The sequence below is a fragment of the Octodon degus genome, unplaced genomic scaffold (assembly GCF_000260255.1).
Source record: "Octodon degus isolate 3935 unplaced genomic scaffold, OctDeg1.0 scaffold00045, whole genome shotgun sequence".
Classification (NCBI taxonomy): Eukaryota; Metazoa; Chordata; class Mammalia; order Rodentia; family Octodontidae; genus Octodon; species Octodon degus.
The window spans coordinates 6,641,750-6,658,564 of record NW_004524621.1 but is presented as its reverse complement, the minus strand read 5'-3'; the positions used below and the strand labels follow the sequence as shown (position 1 = coordinate 6,658,564).

General features: G+C 42.5%; 1 protein-coding gene across 7 annotated transcripts in view; it reads right to left on the bottom strand.

Moving 5' to 3' along the window:
* Adarb1 (adenosine deaminase, RNA specific B1) overlaps positions 1-16,815 on the bottom strand; it is a 94,972-nt gene that overhangs the window by 7,949 nt on the left and 70,208 nt on the right. For 6 of the 7 annotated variants that reach the window (XM_023715913.1, XM_023715912.1, XM_004631805.3 and 3 more), the window contains one exon: positions 9,337-9,518. In XM_023715913.1, coding sequence (XP_023571681.1) covers positions 9,337-9,518 — 182 coding nt within the window. Of the gene's footprint in view, positions 1-8,784; positions 8,877-9,336; positions 9,519-16,815 lie in introns of all 7 variants that reach the window. The other variant, XR_002821257.1, reaches the window with a different exon arrangement.

Here is a 16,815-nt window from a genome sequence, read left to right as displayed (position 1 = left end):
TTCCTTAGTTGATGGGCATTTGGGTTGTTTCCAAGATTTAGCTTTGTCAAACTGATGCTATCGACATGGATGCACATTTATCTTTGTAGTATGATATTTTCAATTCTTCTGGAAAAATACCTAGCGGGGATCAGTTAGGTTGAATGGGACTTCTAATCCTAGGTTTTTGAGGAATCTCCAGCTGATTACCACAGTGGTTTTACCAGTGGAGAAGGGTGGAGAACGGTTCCTGTTCTCCAACAGTGGATTCCTTTTCCCCCATAGCCTCTCCAGCATTTGTTATTAGTTGATTTCCTTATAATAGCCATTCTTTCTGGGATGAGATAGACTCTCAGTGTTTTAATTTGTATTTCTCAAATGACCAATATGATTGAACATTTTAAAAATATATTTATTTTCCATTTGTATTTCTTCATCTGAGAAGTGTATATTCATCTCAGCTGCCCATCTTCTTATTGGGTCTTTGAATTTTGAGGACCTGCTTCATTTTAATTCTTTATATATTCTAGATTAAAAGTCCTCTGTCTGAGGGACTGTTTACTAAGATTTTTTTTTTTTTGCCAATTTGTGGGTTTTCTTTTCATTCTGTTGGTGATTTCTTTCCATGTGCAAAAACTTTTCAATAAGATGATGTCCCAGTTGATTCTTTGAAGTATTTCCCACAGTTTTTTTTTTTTAACACTTTCATGGGATCAATGATATTTTATTTATTTATTTATTTGGTTGTTCAGTTATTTTGTTAGGTAGGTAGATTGTTAATACCAGGGATCGAACTCAGGATTTTGTGTTTGCCATGCAAGCACTTAAGGTGCTGAGCTATCTGCCCAGCTCTTAAAATTTTTTTCTTTTTACTTATTTATTTTTTTAAATTGGATACAGGGTCTCACTATGTAGTTCAGACTTGTAGTGATTCTCCTGTCTCATCCTCCCCTATACTGGGATTACAGGTGTGTGCCACCACACCCAGTTTCGGGGCCAGCAGTACATGCGGTACTGGGGATCAAATTTGGGACCTTGTGCTTGCCAGGCAGGTGCTCAGGCTGCTGAACTATCTCCCCAACCCTCTGCTGAGCTATCTCCCTAGCCCTGGTTTTTGTTTATGAACTCTCTATCTAGCCCTATGTCTTCAAGATTTCTACCTACTTTCTCTTCCAGTGGATTTAGTGTTTAATAGTTAGATCTTTAATCCATTTTGACTTTAGTTTAGTGGGAGATAGACATGGATCTAGTTTTAGCTTTTGGCATGTGGAAAGCCAGTTTTTCCAGCTTCATTGGTTAAAGAGGCTATCTTTGTTCCAGTAAACATGTTTGGCCCCTTTGTCAAGATAAGGTGGCTGAGTGTGTTTGTAGTTGTGCCTGCATCTTCTAATCTCTTTCATTGATTCTCAAGGCTGTTTTTTCTTTTTCTTTTTTTTTTTTTTTTTTTTTGCCATTACCTTGCTGATTTTATCACAGTAGTTTGGTGATATAATTTCAAGTCAGGGATTGTTATGCAGCATATCAGGATTTGTAAATCCTGCAAAAGTGATAAGGAAAATCTAAACAAAACAAAGCAAAACATGACCTCAGCTGGAATCTCAAAAAAATTAGACAGAGAGTGAATGAAACATCAAGTTGAAAAAAGGCAATAATTAAGATCAAAGTAGAAATCACTGAAATTTAAAACAGAAAAGGAAAAAAAACCCCAAAAAATGAAATGAAAAGTTGGTCTTTAGAAATGATCAACAGAATTCATAAATCACTAGCTAGATTGGCAGAAAGAGGATGAGGCAGAGGGATAGACAGAACAAATCACTAAGGAATACAAAAGGTATCACTAGTGAAAACAGGTATTAAAAATTAAGGAATATTATGAACACTATTATGCTGATATATTTGACAAATGAGATAAAACAGACAAATTTCCTGAAACACATAAACTACCAAGCTTATTCAAGAAAAAAGTCATAAAAGCCTTCTATTAATCATAAATTTAATTTATATTTAGATACTTTCTCATAAAGAAAACATCAGGGCCTATGACTTCACTGGTGAATTATGCCAAATATTAAAAAAAAATTAGTATCAACTCTAAATCCACTTTTACAGAAAACCAAAAATGAAGATGTGCAACCCAATTCATTTTATGCCTGACAGAGACACTGAAAGAAAGCCACACACGGTCATCCCTATAGATCACTATATCCACAGATGCAAAAAATCAACCAAAAATTTCAGCAACTTGAATTCAACACTAAGTGAAGAAACTAGCACACACTGACCATGTAAGGGATATTTCAGGAATGCAGATTGGTTTAATATATTTTTTAAAAGATCCATGCTGCCCTATTAACATTTTATGAAACAAACTAAATCACCATTTTGGAGGGGGAAAAAAAGCATTTGATAAAATCTAACATCCATTCTTTTTTATTTTTATTTTTTTTAAGAGCAGAATATATTTATTGGGGGAAAGAAAGCTTCTGAGAGGGACAGAAGTGGGGAGGGTGAGTGGGTTGTCTCCTGGGAAGCTGTCTCTTCTAGGGACTTTATAGAGTAATACCATGTGGTGAGGTGGGTTCAAGGTGGTGGAGAACATGGGAACTTACTTAGATGGGCATGATGTAGGACAAAACAATGGTCAACAAATGAGTTTACAAGCACCGCTGCTCAGGTAAAATTGATTAAATCCAGTACCAAATGAGGAAATGAGTCACATACCAAGTGGGCATGAACATGGGACAGGGTCTCTTCCTGTTGGGGGTTGGGTTAGTGACTCATTCTGGCTCTTTCAAGGTGATTGATACCTATTTAGAATATCAATCCCTGACACACATCCCTAGGGAAGTATATGGCTGCATCTGTTTACTTTTGTCTTGTGGTGTGGCCCAAAGCAGGAGCTAACAACCATTCTTGGCTAAATACAGTGGTACCTTAGTTTATGAATGGATGAGAATCAAATTCAATGGTTAGGTTCAATGTTCAACCTTGTGGGGAAATTAGTTTCAGTTCTTGCTTAGTTCGATTTTTGTCTATAGGGTCTCACTATGTAGATTGGACGTGTAGTGATTCTCCTGTTTTCAGTCTCCCAAGCGCTGGGATTATAGGCATGCGCCAACACACTCAGTCTCAGCACGCCCTGTGGGCAGGGCTGGCACTGCACTCTGGGGATCCAACCCCAGCTGCTGAGCCTAAGCAAGTGTTTTAGTTCACTGAGTTATCTGGCCAGCCCACCCAGTTTGATTTGTGACCAGAGTCATGGAAAGAATTAAAGTCTGTGAACTAAGGTACCACTGTACCTTTAGCAGCTAAGAATAGAAGGGATTTCCTCAGACTGATAAAGGCACCAGTGCAAAACCTATAGCTAACATCACACTTACTGGTAAAAGACTGGATGCTGCTCCCTGAGAGCACACACAAGACAAAGCTGTCTACTCCCACCTGTGCACCCCCAACATCATCATGAGAGGTCCTACCCAGAGGAGAAGTAAAAGAAAATGTGTAGACTGCAAAGCAAAAAATAATGAGTCACATGACCACTTATAAATAAAAACCAATGGGACCTACTAAAAAGCTACTAGAACAAATACTCCTATAGATTAGCAATGAACAACTAACTGGAAATCTAAGCAAAAGAATGACATTTAAAGTAGAATCAGGGCCCGGGAGGTGGCTCAGTGGAATAAGTGCTTCCCTGGCAAGCTCAATGGCCTGAGTTCAATCCCAGGTTCCGAAAACAAACAAACAAACAAACAAACCAAATAAAGTAGAATCAAGAATACTAACCATTTAGAGGCACATCTAATACAAGTTATGTAAGATATGAATATTGTAAACTGCAAATTATGCTGAGAAGGGGGGCAGAGACTAAATAATGGAGAAACACACCATTCATCATTGGAAGACTCAAAACCAATAGTGTATTGGTTCTATCAAAACAGGCCTACAGGGCTGGTGAGATAGCTTAGCAAACTAAGTGCCTGCTTTGGCAAGTGTAGGGACCAAGGTTTGATCCCCAGTCCTGCCCTCAGGGCATGCTGAGCTGGCAAAAGAGTCTGGACATGGTGGCACATGCCTGTAATCCCAGAGCTGAGGAGGATGAAAAAAGGAGGATCACCACGAGTCTGAAATGCGTAGTGAAACTATACCAAATACATTAATGATAAAACAAAAAAACTCAGGTCTACATATAGCAGTTCTAGCCAAACTCCAAGTGGACACTGTATAGAAACTGACAAGCAGATTATAAAGGTATCATGGAACAAAAGAAAAAGGACCTACGTATCTGAGGGCCCTCTCTGTCTGTAACGTACAAAGCTGGAGCATTAACTTGACCTGATCTCATACCTTCCATAACTACAGTAATTGTTCTGTCATAATTAAAATCACAGGGTCTGTGTAAGAAAGCTGAAACACAAACTAGAGGTTGGGAGGAAACATTTTTAATTTATTTATCTGATACAAGACTTATATTCAGGAAATAAAAAAATAATTTTTAAGACTCACTAATAAGAAGTTAATAAAATGTGTGAAAGTTTTGACACAATTCTTGAGGAGGCCACAGGAATGGCAAATTCACAACTGAAAAGCTAGTGAACTTAACTACTTAATAGGGAAGGAAAATCAAGACATACACTGAGGGTTGGACAGATAGCTCAGTGGATTAAAGTGCCTGCTTAGGCAGATGCAGGGATTGGTAGTTCAAGCCCCGGCCTGCCACGCTGGCCCCACCCCAGGGGCACGCTGAAACTGGGCATGGTGGCATACGCCTGTAATCCCAGCGCTTGGGAGGCTGAAAACAGAAGAATCACTTCAAGTCCGATCTGTGTAGTGAGACCCTGTAGACCCTGTATTAAACACATTAAAAAGAAAAAGAACACCCAGTTCCTCTGGCTATTTGTTGAGATAAACACACTTCTTTTTAATTTTTTTATTTTTATTTTTATTTTTTTGCGGAACCGGGGATTGAACTCAGGCCCTTGCACTTGCCAGGCAAGCGCTTATCCTACTGAGCTATTTCTCCGGCCCCTTACACTTCTTCTTTAAAAATGCCCATTTTAGTATGTCTGATGGGATCCTCCACCCTGGCTCTTCCTCAGGTTAGTATTGGCTGACAGTGTTGGAGGGTCTCTGCTCTGGAGGTGACAGTGAGGGGAGAGTATCCATGTTGTGTAAAAGTAGGGTGAATTTCTGACCATGATGGGACTGAATCTTTCATGAACAAATGACTAATGCTTATATATGTCATCTTCCATTGCAGTTCCATGACTTCTCTGTGACAAAACAAAAAATCATTGCTGAAGGATACTTAAATGCTAGGACAGCAGCATTGTGCACTAAAACTAAATGGTCAATTAACTACTAAAATAGGCCCCAAAAGTACATTTTTAAAAAATATTTCAAGCTAAATAAAGTGCTAGCTTTAGCAAAAGTGGAGTAAATAAAGCAAAAAGAAAACAGCTAGCCCAAGGTTCCAACACAAGCCATATGCTTTTTCTGGGGCAGAAAGCCCCAAGTGGTCACGAGCACGTTCTCCATGAGTCCCTGGGGCCGCACACTGGGGCTGACACCGACGGGCTGCTCATCTTCCTGGGCTGCAAAGCGAAAACTAGGGTAATGAGCTGATGCCTGGGACCGTGCAGAAACCAATAAAGGCAGGAGTGAGCCGGCTGGTAATGAGCGTCCCTCAGCTGCTGTAAATTAAGTGTGCTGAATCAGAACTTTTAAAGCAAAAATCCAGAGAAACTGTCAACTGGCCTAAAAAAACTGACACAACTGAAGAATGAGATGAGCTGGCACTGACATCCCACCTTAATGACAGTTTCTAATACGTTCCTAATAGAGAAAGGCAATAAGTGATTGTATACTTCATGATCAGCAACAGATAGGGTTACTGAGGGCTATTACAGAATTATTAGTCCCCTTAGTACATGAGAAACAGGAAAGACTGCAGAAGCCACCTATAAGGACAGCTGTGTGCACTGCACCTGCCTGAGCCAGCCATAGGCCACCAATGTGGGAGAAGGGCCTCAGAGTCCCTGGGTCTCCTGGCCATCTGGGAGCATCACCTCTAATATTCCTTACAAAAGATGACTCTGAACTGATAGGACAGGGTGACTTCCAGCCCATGCTCTTGGCTGATCCCAAGCTCTGAGAGCTGGCTGTTCACAATGCAAGGCTTCCCACAAAAAAGCACTGGGTACTCTTCCTATGAGACTGCAGGGCTTTGAACACACAGGTGCTGCCTCCAGAGGACTGCATGGCCTTCCCCTAACTCCGGAGGCAGGGGAAGGCCATGCACATATACACACATGCGTGCACAGAACCCAGGTGTGCGCACTGTCCTTATAGGAGGTGGCCAGGCTCACCACTGGGTTTGGGCTTGGCTGTTCCTCCAGGTTGGGGCTGTGACCTGCTGCAGTACATGGAGCATCTCCTGGGAAGAGGGTGGTGCTGCCTGCCCCGCCCCGCTGCCTGACTCCCCAGCTAGGCAGGGACTCCCAGATAGATGTGAAGATTTGGCTGAGTAGCTGAAAGGCATGCCTGTGCCCTAGAAATGAGGTAGAGATGGTGTCCAACAGAACCTGACAACGGTCACTTAAATATTTTAAAGGAGTTGTCAATTGTAACAGGTAATCATGCTCCTGTTGAAGTCACTTCCCATAGAAGAATTTTTAAAAGCTGAAGCTGCCTTCCCAGGGCTGCCCAAATGCTGTCTGGACGCATTAAGATCCTGACCCTTACACTGCTTTGTTTGCTTTTGTTTTGTTACAATGCTGCCATCAAAATCACCACTACAGAGAGCCCAGCCCACAGCCTTGGAGCAGCCAGCTTACCACCAAGGCCCTGCAGCCACCACAGGTGTGGGCACTGTCAACACCACTAGCCTTTCTTTTTGCATCCTTGGTGAGCTAGGGACCCAGGGACCCAGTGACCCACAGGGGTCAGCCAGATGCTGGCACTGCCCCAAAACATGCAGTGTGAAAGGGGACACAAGGAAGGAGAAGTCATCCATCAGGCTGCCACTGCAGAGGGGAGCAGGCACCTCACAGCAGGGCCTAGGCCACAGCAACTCAAGAACTGCATGTTTGATACAATGCTGCATTTATGCTGAATTAAAAATTAAAGTCATGCCATTTCAACCTTAGGGCTGGCTAGGGTTATTTTCTTCCTCCAGGGGAACTGTTGGAATTGTACAACTGTGCAGGGCTCCACAAAACCTCAGGCAGCAGAGCACTGCTTAAGGCTGGGCTCATCACTGGGCATAGGACAAACTGAGGCATGTAAGCTGCCAAGCAGGAGAACTAAAGTGGGGTGCATGTTGAGGCTTGGCACATCCCCCAGGCGGTGCATCCTCAGAGGAGGCAGAAGGCCAAGGGGGGACTGCAAAGCTGAGTGTACACAGTACAGGTGCTGGGAAATGGAGATGGTTTGAGGGTGGCGGGGGGGGGAGAAGATGACTTTATTCACATGTAATACTGGTAACTTTAGGATCTATCACATAGATGGAGGCTTCATTATCATTTATAGATATGTACAGTCTGTCCTTTATATAAACCCTGAAGGAAACAAGCTCCCCTTCTACATAGCAGCTGCAGGTTCAATGCCTCAGCACAGCGGTTACACTGGTGGAGTGATGACTTCTTGCAGATCTTAGCTAAGGACCAGATGCAGTACTCAGGCAGGTCCTGAGCAACAACACTGTGCATCTGCTGCATGCCATGCATCACACAATGCGTCAGAGTCTGGAAATGAAATCATAATGATACATGACACTAAGCCCTTGCCAGGGGTTGGCTAGCTTTGTGTCTACAAGGTGTGGTGCTAGAGGCTCAGTCCTTAGTGCTGCTATTTTTTTTTTTTTTTTTTTGTGGAACCGGGGATTGAACTCAGGCCCTTGTGCTTGCCAGGTAAGTGCTTATTCTACTGAGCCATCTCCCCGGCCCCTGGAGCCATCTCCCCGGCCCCTTAGTGCTGCTATTGAGAGCGCACCTGCAAGAGGTGACAGAGGAGGACATGGTCAGTGGCTGACCTTTTAGACCTGCAAAGGGGTGCAGGGGTGTGCTGACTCATTGTCCTTAGTAGGGGTTAATGCAATTCCTGTGCACTGTGTTCAGTTCTGGAGAGACTTAGCTGTCATCGCAGTGACCCTGGCCCCTCTGGCTCCCTGGTCACTTCATGAGATCTTTTGCATGTGTTCCTGCTGTTGGGTCTCTTCCCACTTCCCACAGGCCTTCATGCATGGTAATGAGGTGTATCAGCCCAGTGAGAGGTTCGTTCAGTCTTCAATGCTGTGAGCTAAAATTATCTCTTTCCTTTATAACTTCCACCCTTCAGTGTTTTGCTAGAGCAACAGAAAATGGACCAGGAAAGCACTGTTCACTCAAATCTAGTAAACAAAGAGCCAAGGGGGGAAATTTACTTTCTGGTCCACAGTAAAGCATGCACCAACACACAGAATGTACTCCAAATGGTAGGGACACTCCTACTCACTCATCTCCACCAGTATATCAGGCGACTCTTTCTCTTAAAATACTCATGGCAACAGGGGCCTTAAGATTTCCCGGGGATACCTTTGCCTTTTCCCCAACCCTGTGTACTCCCACCATCTATCAGTATGCTTCCCAATAAAAACTGCACACTGCTTCCTCTCAAACCAAGACATGCTGTAGCCAAGCACGGGGTGAGGCTGAGTCCACACCACCAAAAGAAGCGGGTTTTAGTGTAGCATTACATTTTTAGTTTTGAGCTAAAAAAAAAAAAAAATGTGAGTAAAATGTTATCTTTCAAAAGGGCAAAAAATACCTTAACTGTGTCCTTTTAAGTATGGGTGGGCTTAGAAGTTAGGACCCTTGAATTCAAAACTCCTTTTCACTGTACTGTTAGCCACTGAAACTCTAAAAGAGGAAAAGAAACCAGTAATAAAGTGCATTAAAGACCAGAGCAGATGCTACTGAGAAGGATTCTGGGTGTCAGGTGGGTGGCTCCACATGAGCAGGGGGCTCAGCCAGCCTTTGCCTGGGTCACTTGGCAATGCCGATGCTTCCTACTTTCAGTGTCTCTGAGTCCTTGCCACTGAGGCTGGAACACACACACAATATGCAAGTAGGGAGACACAGGCACCAGGTTACTTGGTTCTTCTGTTCTATGCAAGGCCCTTGCTCCTCCATCACACTCCTCAAAGCAAAGCATCCTGCAGCCTAACCTGAAGCCCCGCCTCTTGCACTGTTCTGTGGCTGCGCAGCATCAGGCCAACTGAGGGGTGGCAAGTAAGGACCTGGGTATGGTAAGCACACTGGACCTGGGAGTACCTATGCACTTGGGAGCCTGGGACAGGGTGACCGCGCTGGTACTTGCCGCTGAGCAGGGGCTTGTTGAGGGTGTAGAGTGGCGGCAGGTCCTCTATGTTGGAGATGCGCTGGTACATGGCCCGGGAGAGATGGTCCCCATGGTACAGGCTGCCCAGGATGATGCTGGAGAAGTAGATGGGCTCTATGAAGATGCTGAGCAGGGATCCCTGAATGCCCACCACGTTCCAGCTGCAGGGAGAGATACAGGTTCAGAGGGAGAAGAGCTGATGGCCCTGTGGCACATTGGCAAGGCTATTAGATGAGTGAACAGCTGACCTGGGATCTACAATTGTCAAGAAGAAAAACCAATCTTAAAATTAACCTGTGAAGTGACTCTGGGCCACTGTGTTCTTCCATGATGACACACTTATGGAGGCTCTTTGCAAAAGGGTTCCCAGTGAGTCAGGTATGCTTCCTGAGCAGTGCTCCCTGGAAGAGCACATCTTTATCAGCTCTTCCAGGAGTCCCTCACAATAAGGGCCTTGGCTTTTCCCACTCCTCTGAACTCAGCCCTGGGATCCAGGCTGCCTCAGAGGGTATGAGGTGCTTCCTACCACACACAGGACACAATGGTGGGAGCAGCTGCACTGACACACTGGTGATGGAGGAGGGATGCTGAGGTGATGTTTACCATCCCACTTATTGAAGAGGACAGCAGCCCAACTGCTCTGCATTCACTGCTGTATTTTAGCTCCAGGGGTGGGAGAGATGACACAACACTGTGGCTTGGACACTGCTGTTCTCCAAGCACTTGCTGTGTGCAGCACAAGTGACTGGGTATATAAGGACAGACAAGGGAGGACACTGCTAGGTGTAAACAATAAAACAACAAAAAGGCCAATAATAAGTGAAGAGCCATGTTGAGGTCAGATCAACTGGAATGAAAGGACAGGCTTCTGTGAAACAGAGAAAGGGAGTCCTAACATCAGAGGAGGATCCTGGGGCTATGGCCTCAAGTGGAGGAAAGTGCCCCTCAGCCCAGGAATGGTGGATGCAGGACAAGATGGGAGGGCCACAGAGAAGAGGCCAGCACACAACTCTGAGGCAGTGGTTGTGTCTCACATGACACAGGTGTCCCACACCTGGTAGGTGCTGACCAGGTGCACATTTCAGAAAGTGGTGGCAGCAGAGGAGGGTGGTCATTGGCACAGGGATGGGTCCCAGCAGCAGCAAAGGTCAGGAGTAAGGGCCAGAGTGGCAGAAACAGGGAAATGAGGGAGATGCTGGAAACAGTCAGGTCAGACTCAGAAAGTAGGGGACTTGGGACTAGCAGAGGACTCATATCTCAGAACTTGCAGTTGACTACCCTCCTTGCCTTATGATGCCATAGTGATCCAAGCCCTTTGTCCCCCACCCCAGAAATGCAGTGAAAGGCATGTGCCTTATGAGCCTCAGAGGGGCACCATGTTTTGGCACTTGCAGACGGGAGCCTCTGGGGCAGACCAGCACCCAGCCTACCCAGCCCCCATCTCCAGCTGCATAGACAGTAGCCAAGAGGTTACAAAAGACTTTTAAAAACTAGAATTTTCTTCTTCCAGAGATAAACTGTTTCTCCAAATTTCCTCATGCTGATGGCATAAACTGCCACCCCATCCTGTGTCAGAGATCCATCTAGGGGAAACATATGGATGCTGGTCTAGGAGGCTGGAGTCAGTTTTGTCTCCAAAGGGGAAGAGAGAAGTCAAGAATATCCAGGGCTGAAACTATATGGGAATTGTCCTCTGCTGTCTCACTGTATTCTTCTTCCTTCTTCCTTTCAATAAAAGCCCTTGTACACCTAAATGTGGCAAGATGGAGATATAAGGCAATAAAGGGGCTGTCACCTCTGGAGACTGCTTGGAAGAAACATTTCTCTTTCTGCCAAATCAAACAGCCTCTGTGTTTCTTGGGAACATCAAGTAGTATGGACCTGAGTAGTTAGAAACAGTTTTGGTGAGCCAGTCAGGAGGGAGCCCCAGCTGCTGAGCAGGAAGGTCACCTGGTTTCCAAGGTGGGAGGGTGATAGTTGCCTAGGAGGGTGACTTATTGCTGGTGGTAGCTGAACCCATGATCAATACTTCAGGGCCATCCCAGAAGCTGCCAGGACACCTGGCCCCCAAGTAACTTTCCCTTCTTCCCTGTTGGTGGCTTCAGCTATCTGCAAACACTTTTGTTGGAGAAACAAAAGGGTTTCTAGGGAGCTGTTGGGCTCCTCCTGGATGTTCCACTTGAAGTGCATACCAGGGGCCTTAACTCTCCACTGCTTTCAGGCTCATGGAGTAGTTTGGGCCTCTCTACAGTAGGGGCTGGCACGAGTAAAGGCATCCCACCACTGGGGCTTCTACAGATCATGCTAGTATATAGACTGCAGCAAGGAAAAAAATCCCAGGAAATTTATTTTATTTGGAGAATATTCATTTGGGTTTGGTTTGGTTTGGTTTTCCTTTGTCTTTCTTATAACCACCTTTAGTTCCAAGATGGGCAGTAAGGTTTCAATCAATATTATTTAGGAATCCTCTAGAGATGTCATAAACAACTGGACAGATCACAACCAAATTTCTATGACCAAAAGGGGCTGATATACCTAGCACTGCAACACTGATGGCTTGAATATGTACTATATTCTGAAGAAACATCACCTGACAGTTTATTATTGTATAATTGTAATATTTTTGTCAAAAGCAGGTAAATAGGGGTAAAAACTACAGATATAAGCATTTACGTTATTGTGTAATGAAAACTCTAAAAAGGAGAGAGCTAAATAAATGGTTTAAAAAGAAGAGAAAGGTTTTTAAACCCAGAGCAATAATATTTTAAACACTGAATAAAACCTATGATAAGGTAGATTCAAAAAACTTTTGTTTTGTTGTGTGTGTCGTAGTAGCTATAACTGATCTGGCCTGTCATTCTCATTTTTTATGTGGTTTAAAGCTAATAGTTTTAAGGAATGTTAAAAAGATTTGCTTGCCTTTCTGCAATAAACTGCTACTGTTTTCTCAAGCTTTTTTTTTCTTAGATTTTGGGGAAAATAAATCTTAGAAAGTTACAGTTTACACAGGCATCATTTATTTTTTTATAATTTTGGTTAAATTATTATTATATGTGATATGCCTTATTTTTAAATATTTAATTGTCTGGCTATCAAGTAGTCAATCACAGTGATTGTCTTATAGACTGTAAAAGCAACTGCCCTCTTTTTCTGGATTGCTAATATATTACTCAAGACATTCAGCTGGTAAGAGCTTTGTTTCTCTTGGTCAGTAAGAGGTGATCTTACTTTATGAAAAATATACATGTTTCTAATTGGTAAATGAATAATTCTTGTAGTTAGTATTCAAAACTTTTGCAGTTCTGTTGTGTGTACCTAATGAATTCTAAAGGTGTTACTAAACTCAGTGGTTAAAATATGATTAAACAATGTCATTTCTTCCCAAATGTGAACTCAAATTAGTTTGTAGGGACAGGACTCTAAAAATATGCTTAAATGTACCTTTCTGACAGAACCCAACTTGTTTTATAGGCCAAATAGGTTTGTTTGTTGTTGGTTTTTTTTGACAAGATCTAGATTTTACTCTTCTTAGTTGAACATTAGCTTCTATATTTTTAACTTTTGCTTGCCAAAGTTTTTTTTGTTTTGTTTTGTTTTTTTAATTTTAAAAGAGAATTTTAGGGCTGGCTAGATAGCTCAGTGGATTAAAGTGCCTGCTTAGGCAGACAATGAGGTGGGAGATTCCATGCCTGGCCTGCAGCGCCAGCACGGCCTCTGGGGCATGCTGAGATGGTGAGTGAGACTGAGTGTTGTGGCGCATGCCTGTAATCCCAGCATTTGGGAGGCTAAAAACAGGTAGGATCAGTATGAGTCCGATCTGCGTAGTGAGACTCTGTAGACCCTGTACTAAATACATAAAAATTTTTTTTTAAACTATAAAAATAAAAATAAAAAACTATAAAAATGATCCAGAATTTCAAAACAAGATGCTGGTAAATTAACAATGGTTCTTATATTGCATGTTGTTATTACTTCCATCGAGGTTGCCAGCTGGCTAAAATGATGTCAAAATTGGTTTGATAAAGGCCGGGGAGATGGCTCAGTAGAATAAGCGCTTTCCTGGCAAGCGCAAGGGCCTGAGTTCAATCCCCAGTTCCGCAAAAAAAAAAAAAAAAAAAAAAAAAGGTTTGATAAATGTAATACATATTGCTGTTTATACATTATAACTTGAGAGTCTCTCATTTGTTTATACTTAATGTGTTGAGTATTGAGACTGTACTTTTATGGGTCACAAGTTAACTAAAAAGAGAACCCTTAGGGTAGGAAGAGACTATTGGACAAGACTCCTATTGATGGATTAAAAAAGAAGCTGCCTAAGGGCCGGGGACATAGCTCAGCAGCATAAGCGCCTGCCTGGCAAGCGCAAGGTCCCAAGCTCTATCCCTGGTACCGCCCTCCCCCACCGCTGCAAAAAAAAAAAATTATAAAAAACTGCCTGGAATACCATTAACCAGTTTTTAATCACTAATGAGCCCCAAAAGTTTCCACAGCCTTATGGGAGACACCCCAATAAATATTGCTCAAAATATATTATTACAATATGGTTACACTGTTCATTGTCAAAAGATTCAATTTTCAAAAATAAGACAATAACTTTTTTGATTAAAAGATGCTTTTGGTACAAAACTAAACTTAAAAACAAAATATTGATAATTTATTATTGCTAATATCATGGTGTATTAAATGAATTCATGCCTTCCAAGTGTACAGCACTCTAAAATGTAAAGCTGAGATTGTTTATAGTGGTATTTTCTTTTAAGCAGAAGGGGTTTTTTTTTGTTTTTTTTTGCTCCGAATGCCTTCAGGGCAGGTTTGGCTGGCTTGAGTTGTGGGGATTGAACCACAGCAACCTGAGCTTGACTGCTCTGTTGAAGCAGCCACTTAAAGAACTGAGCTAAGGGGCAGGCCCCCGGTATTTTCTTTTAGATTTAAACATATAAAAAGCATAGCCACAAAATGTATAGAACTATGTCCAGTTTTCCCTAACCATAGTTAACAGGTCATAAAAACATTGCCTTTCTCTTGTGCTCCACATATTTATAATCAGAGATTTATAGCAAGCCAACATGAGGTCATCAGTCAAATGACAATTTTCTAACAAAATGTATGTGATATGTGTGTTGTGTATGTGCTGTTACATTTAAGAGATGCTCAGCCAAAGCGGAGATTTCATTATGACTGTTATGCTACACTACTATGCATGACTACTGATGTCAAATTTTCTCTGTAAAACTATATAACTGTTACCTGTTAACATTTTACAGGGATTTAACTACTAGAATATCCATGGTTGGTAAGAAATAATAGTTCTCTGGTTATACTTTATATTTCAAGGTGCTTAATACCCGGACAAAATTGTAATAATTCAGTGCATTGCTCCTACTACAATGTAACGTCATTAACTTTCTCTCTAGTTGTTCAACAACTGAAGTTTGGAGACCAAAAATTAGAAAGATAGATGGGATAGGAGAATAGCCAATATTTTGGCCCTACCCCTCAGAGGCCAATGAGGACCCAAGATATGAGAACCTTTGCTATGACATCCTATAAATCAGCTGAGCCCAATTTTCTGAACAAGAGTTTATGAGACCACAGAGGAAAGTGATTCCATGGTATATAGTGTACCTAAGGAGAGTCACCAGGTAAAAAAAAAAAAAAAAAAAAAAAAGGCTCTCAAGCTTTCACAGAAAGCAACCTGGTCAAGCAATGGCTGTGATTCATCCTGATGGCTGACACTGACAGAAGTACTGAGAGGCACTATGCTTGGTTCCAAGTTAAATCCTGATGAGATTAACTGGCCTTGATAGATAGCAAGGAGTTAATTTTAATTAATACAGGTCTAACTTCAATTTGGTCTTAAACATCCACCAGAAAAGTCTAGCCACAAAATGTACAGAACTAGGTCCAGTCTTCCTTAACCATAGTTTACAGGTCATAAAAACATCATCGTGACCATGATCATTCTCTGGCTCCTCTAGCACCCTGTCTTTTAAAACTCTTTTCAAATTTTCTCCAATCTAGGATATAAGCCTTCACCACCAGAGAGCTCCTCATTCTGGCCAAGACCCCTGTGCACCAGCCTCCAAATGGGCATGGATTCATCATCCCAACAACCACACCAGCCCCTACCACAAGGCCCCTGTCAGCAGGAAGTAGCCAAAGAGTCATCACCCCTTTGAACAATAAAAAGACAGGAGTGATGGGGCTGCACCCATACAACAAGGATCATCATGGCGGTGAGTTAGCATGGTTGGGGGACCCAAGATCAATGACTTGCTGCTTCTAGACTGATTCTGTCTTCCTCCTCCTGGTTAACCTCAATTAGCACCTGTTACAACACTGTACCACTCATGCAAACTTCACCCCCAACCTAGCCCGATAAGTTCTTTATGTCCCTGCCTCCTTCCTGAAGGTCCTTGCTTCTCTTCAGCAGCCCTACTGCACTGAGAAATAAAGGTTTTTACTTTTCTCCTGCTTCTCTTTCATACTAGAGGAAGAACCTTACAATTACCTTCAAAGTAATTGTTCAAATTACCAGACATAGATATGCAAAATTGACCAAGCAATTAGGTACTAACTGTTCCTTTCAGGCAGGTGCTTATTCTACTGAGCTATGTCCCCAGCTAACTGTTCCTTTCAATAAACCAACAGAAATTAGTAGTATAATTATCTTAGCTATTTTGTATGTTTTGCCCCCTTCTTTTTTTTCTCCTTTCCCTCATTTCAGATGTTTCCTTTTGAGCAGTTTCTTTCCCTTTCACAATATCTGTTGTACCTTTGGGATTGCATTCACTTTCAGTTTTTTACACTAGGGAGTCAATAAAATGTTTACATATGCAGGTCTGATTTACAAAGGTGTAACATTTTAAGGTGTTAACACCTACAAGATACATGAAATTAAACTTGGAAATAGACTCTTTGTAAATCTCTCTTATTGCTCAGATTTGGCTGAAAAGGATTTGGGCACTGGCCCTATCTATCACTTGTCCTCTAATGTGGGGTCCAATATGGCTGACCACCACCAGGAACAGCTATCTCAGCTCCCAGGAGCAACATCCCACAGCTGGTGACTGGTAATGTCATCAGAGAAGAAATAACGGATTCAGAGACAGTGTTAGACAGATGGCACTGCACCTCAAAGCTCTCAAAATTCAGGCTGGATACCATATTAAATGGGGAAAAACTAAAAGAAAGCTTTTCCTCTAAACTCACAAACAATTTTCTGATCAAGAAGATTATGGGGCCAAAGAGGAAAGTGATTGATGATGTAGAGTCTGCCTAAGGAGAGTCACATGGGGAGAAGACACTCTCTCAGGCTTTCACAGAAAGCACATTGGCCAAGCATTGGCCGTGACTCATCCACATGGCTGACACTGACAACGGTTCTACAATCTGAGGTACAGGATCTCAGGATAAATCCTGAGGGCATTTCACTGACCTTCTCAGACCAAAAAGCTA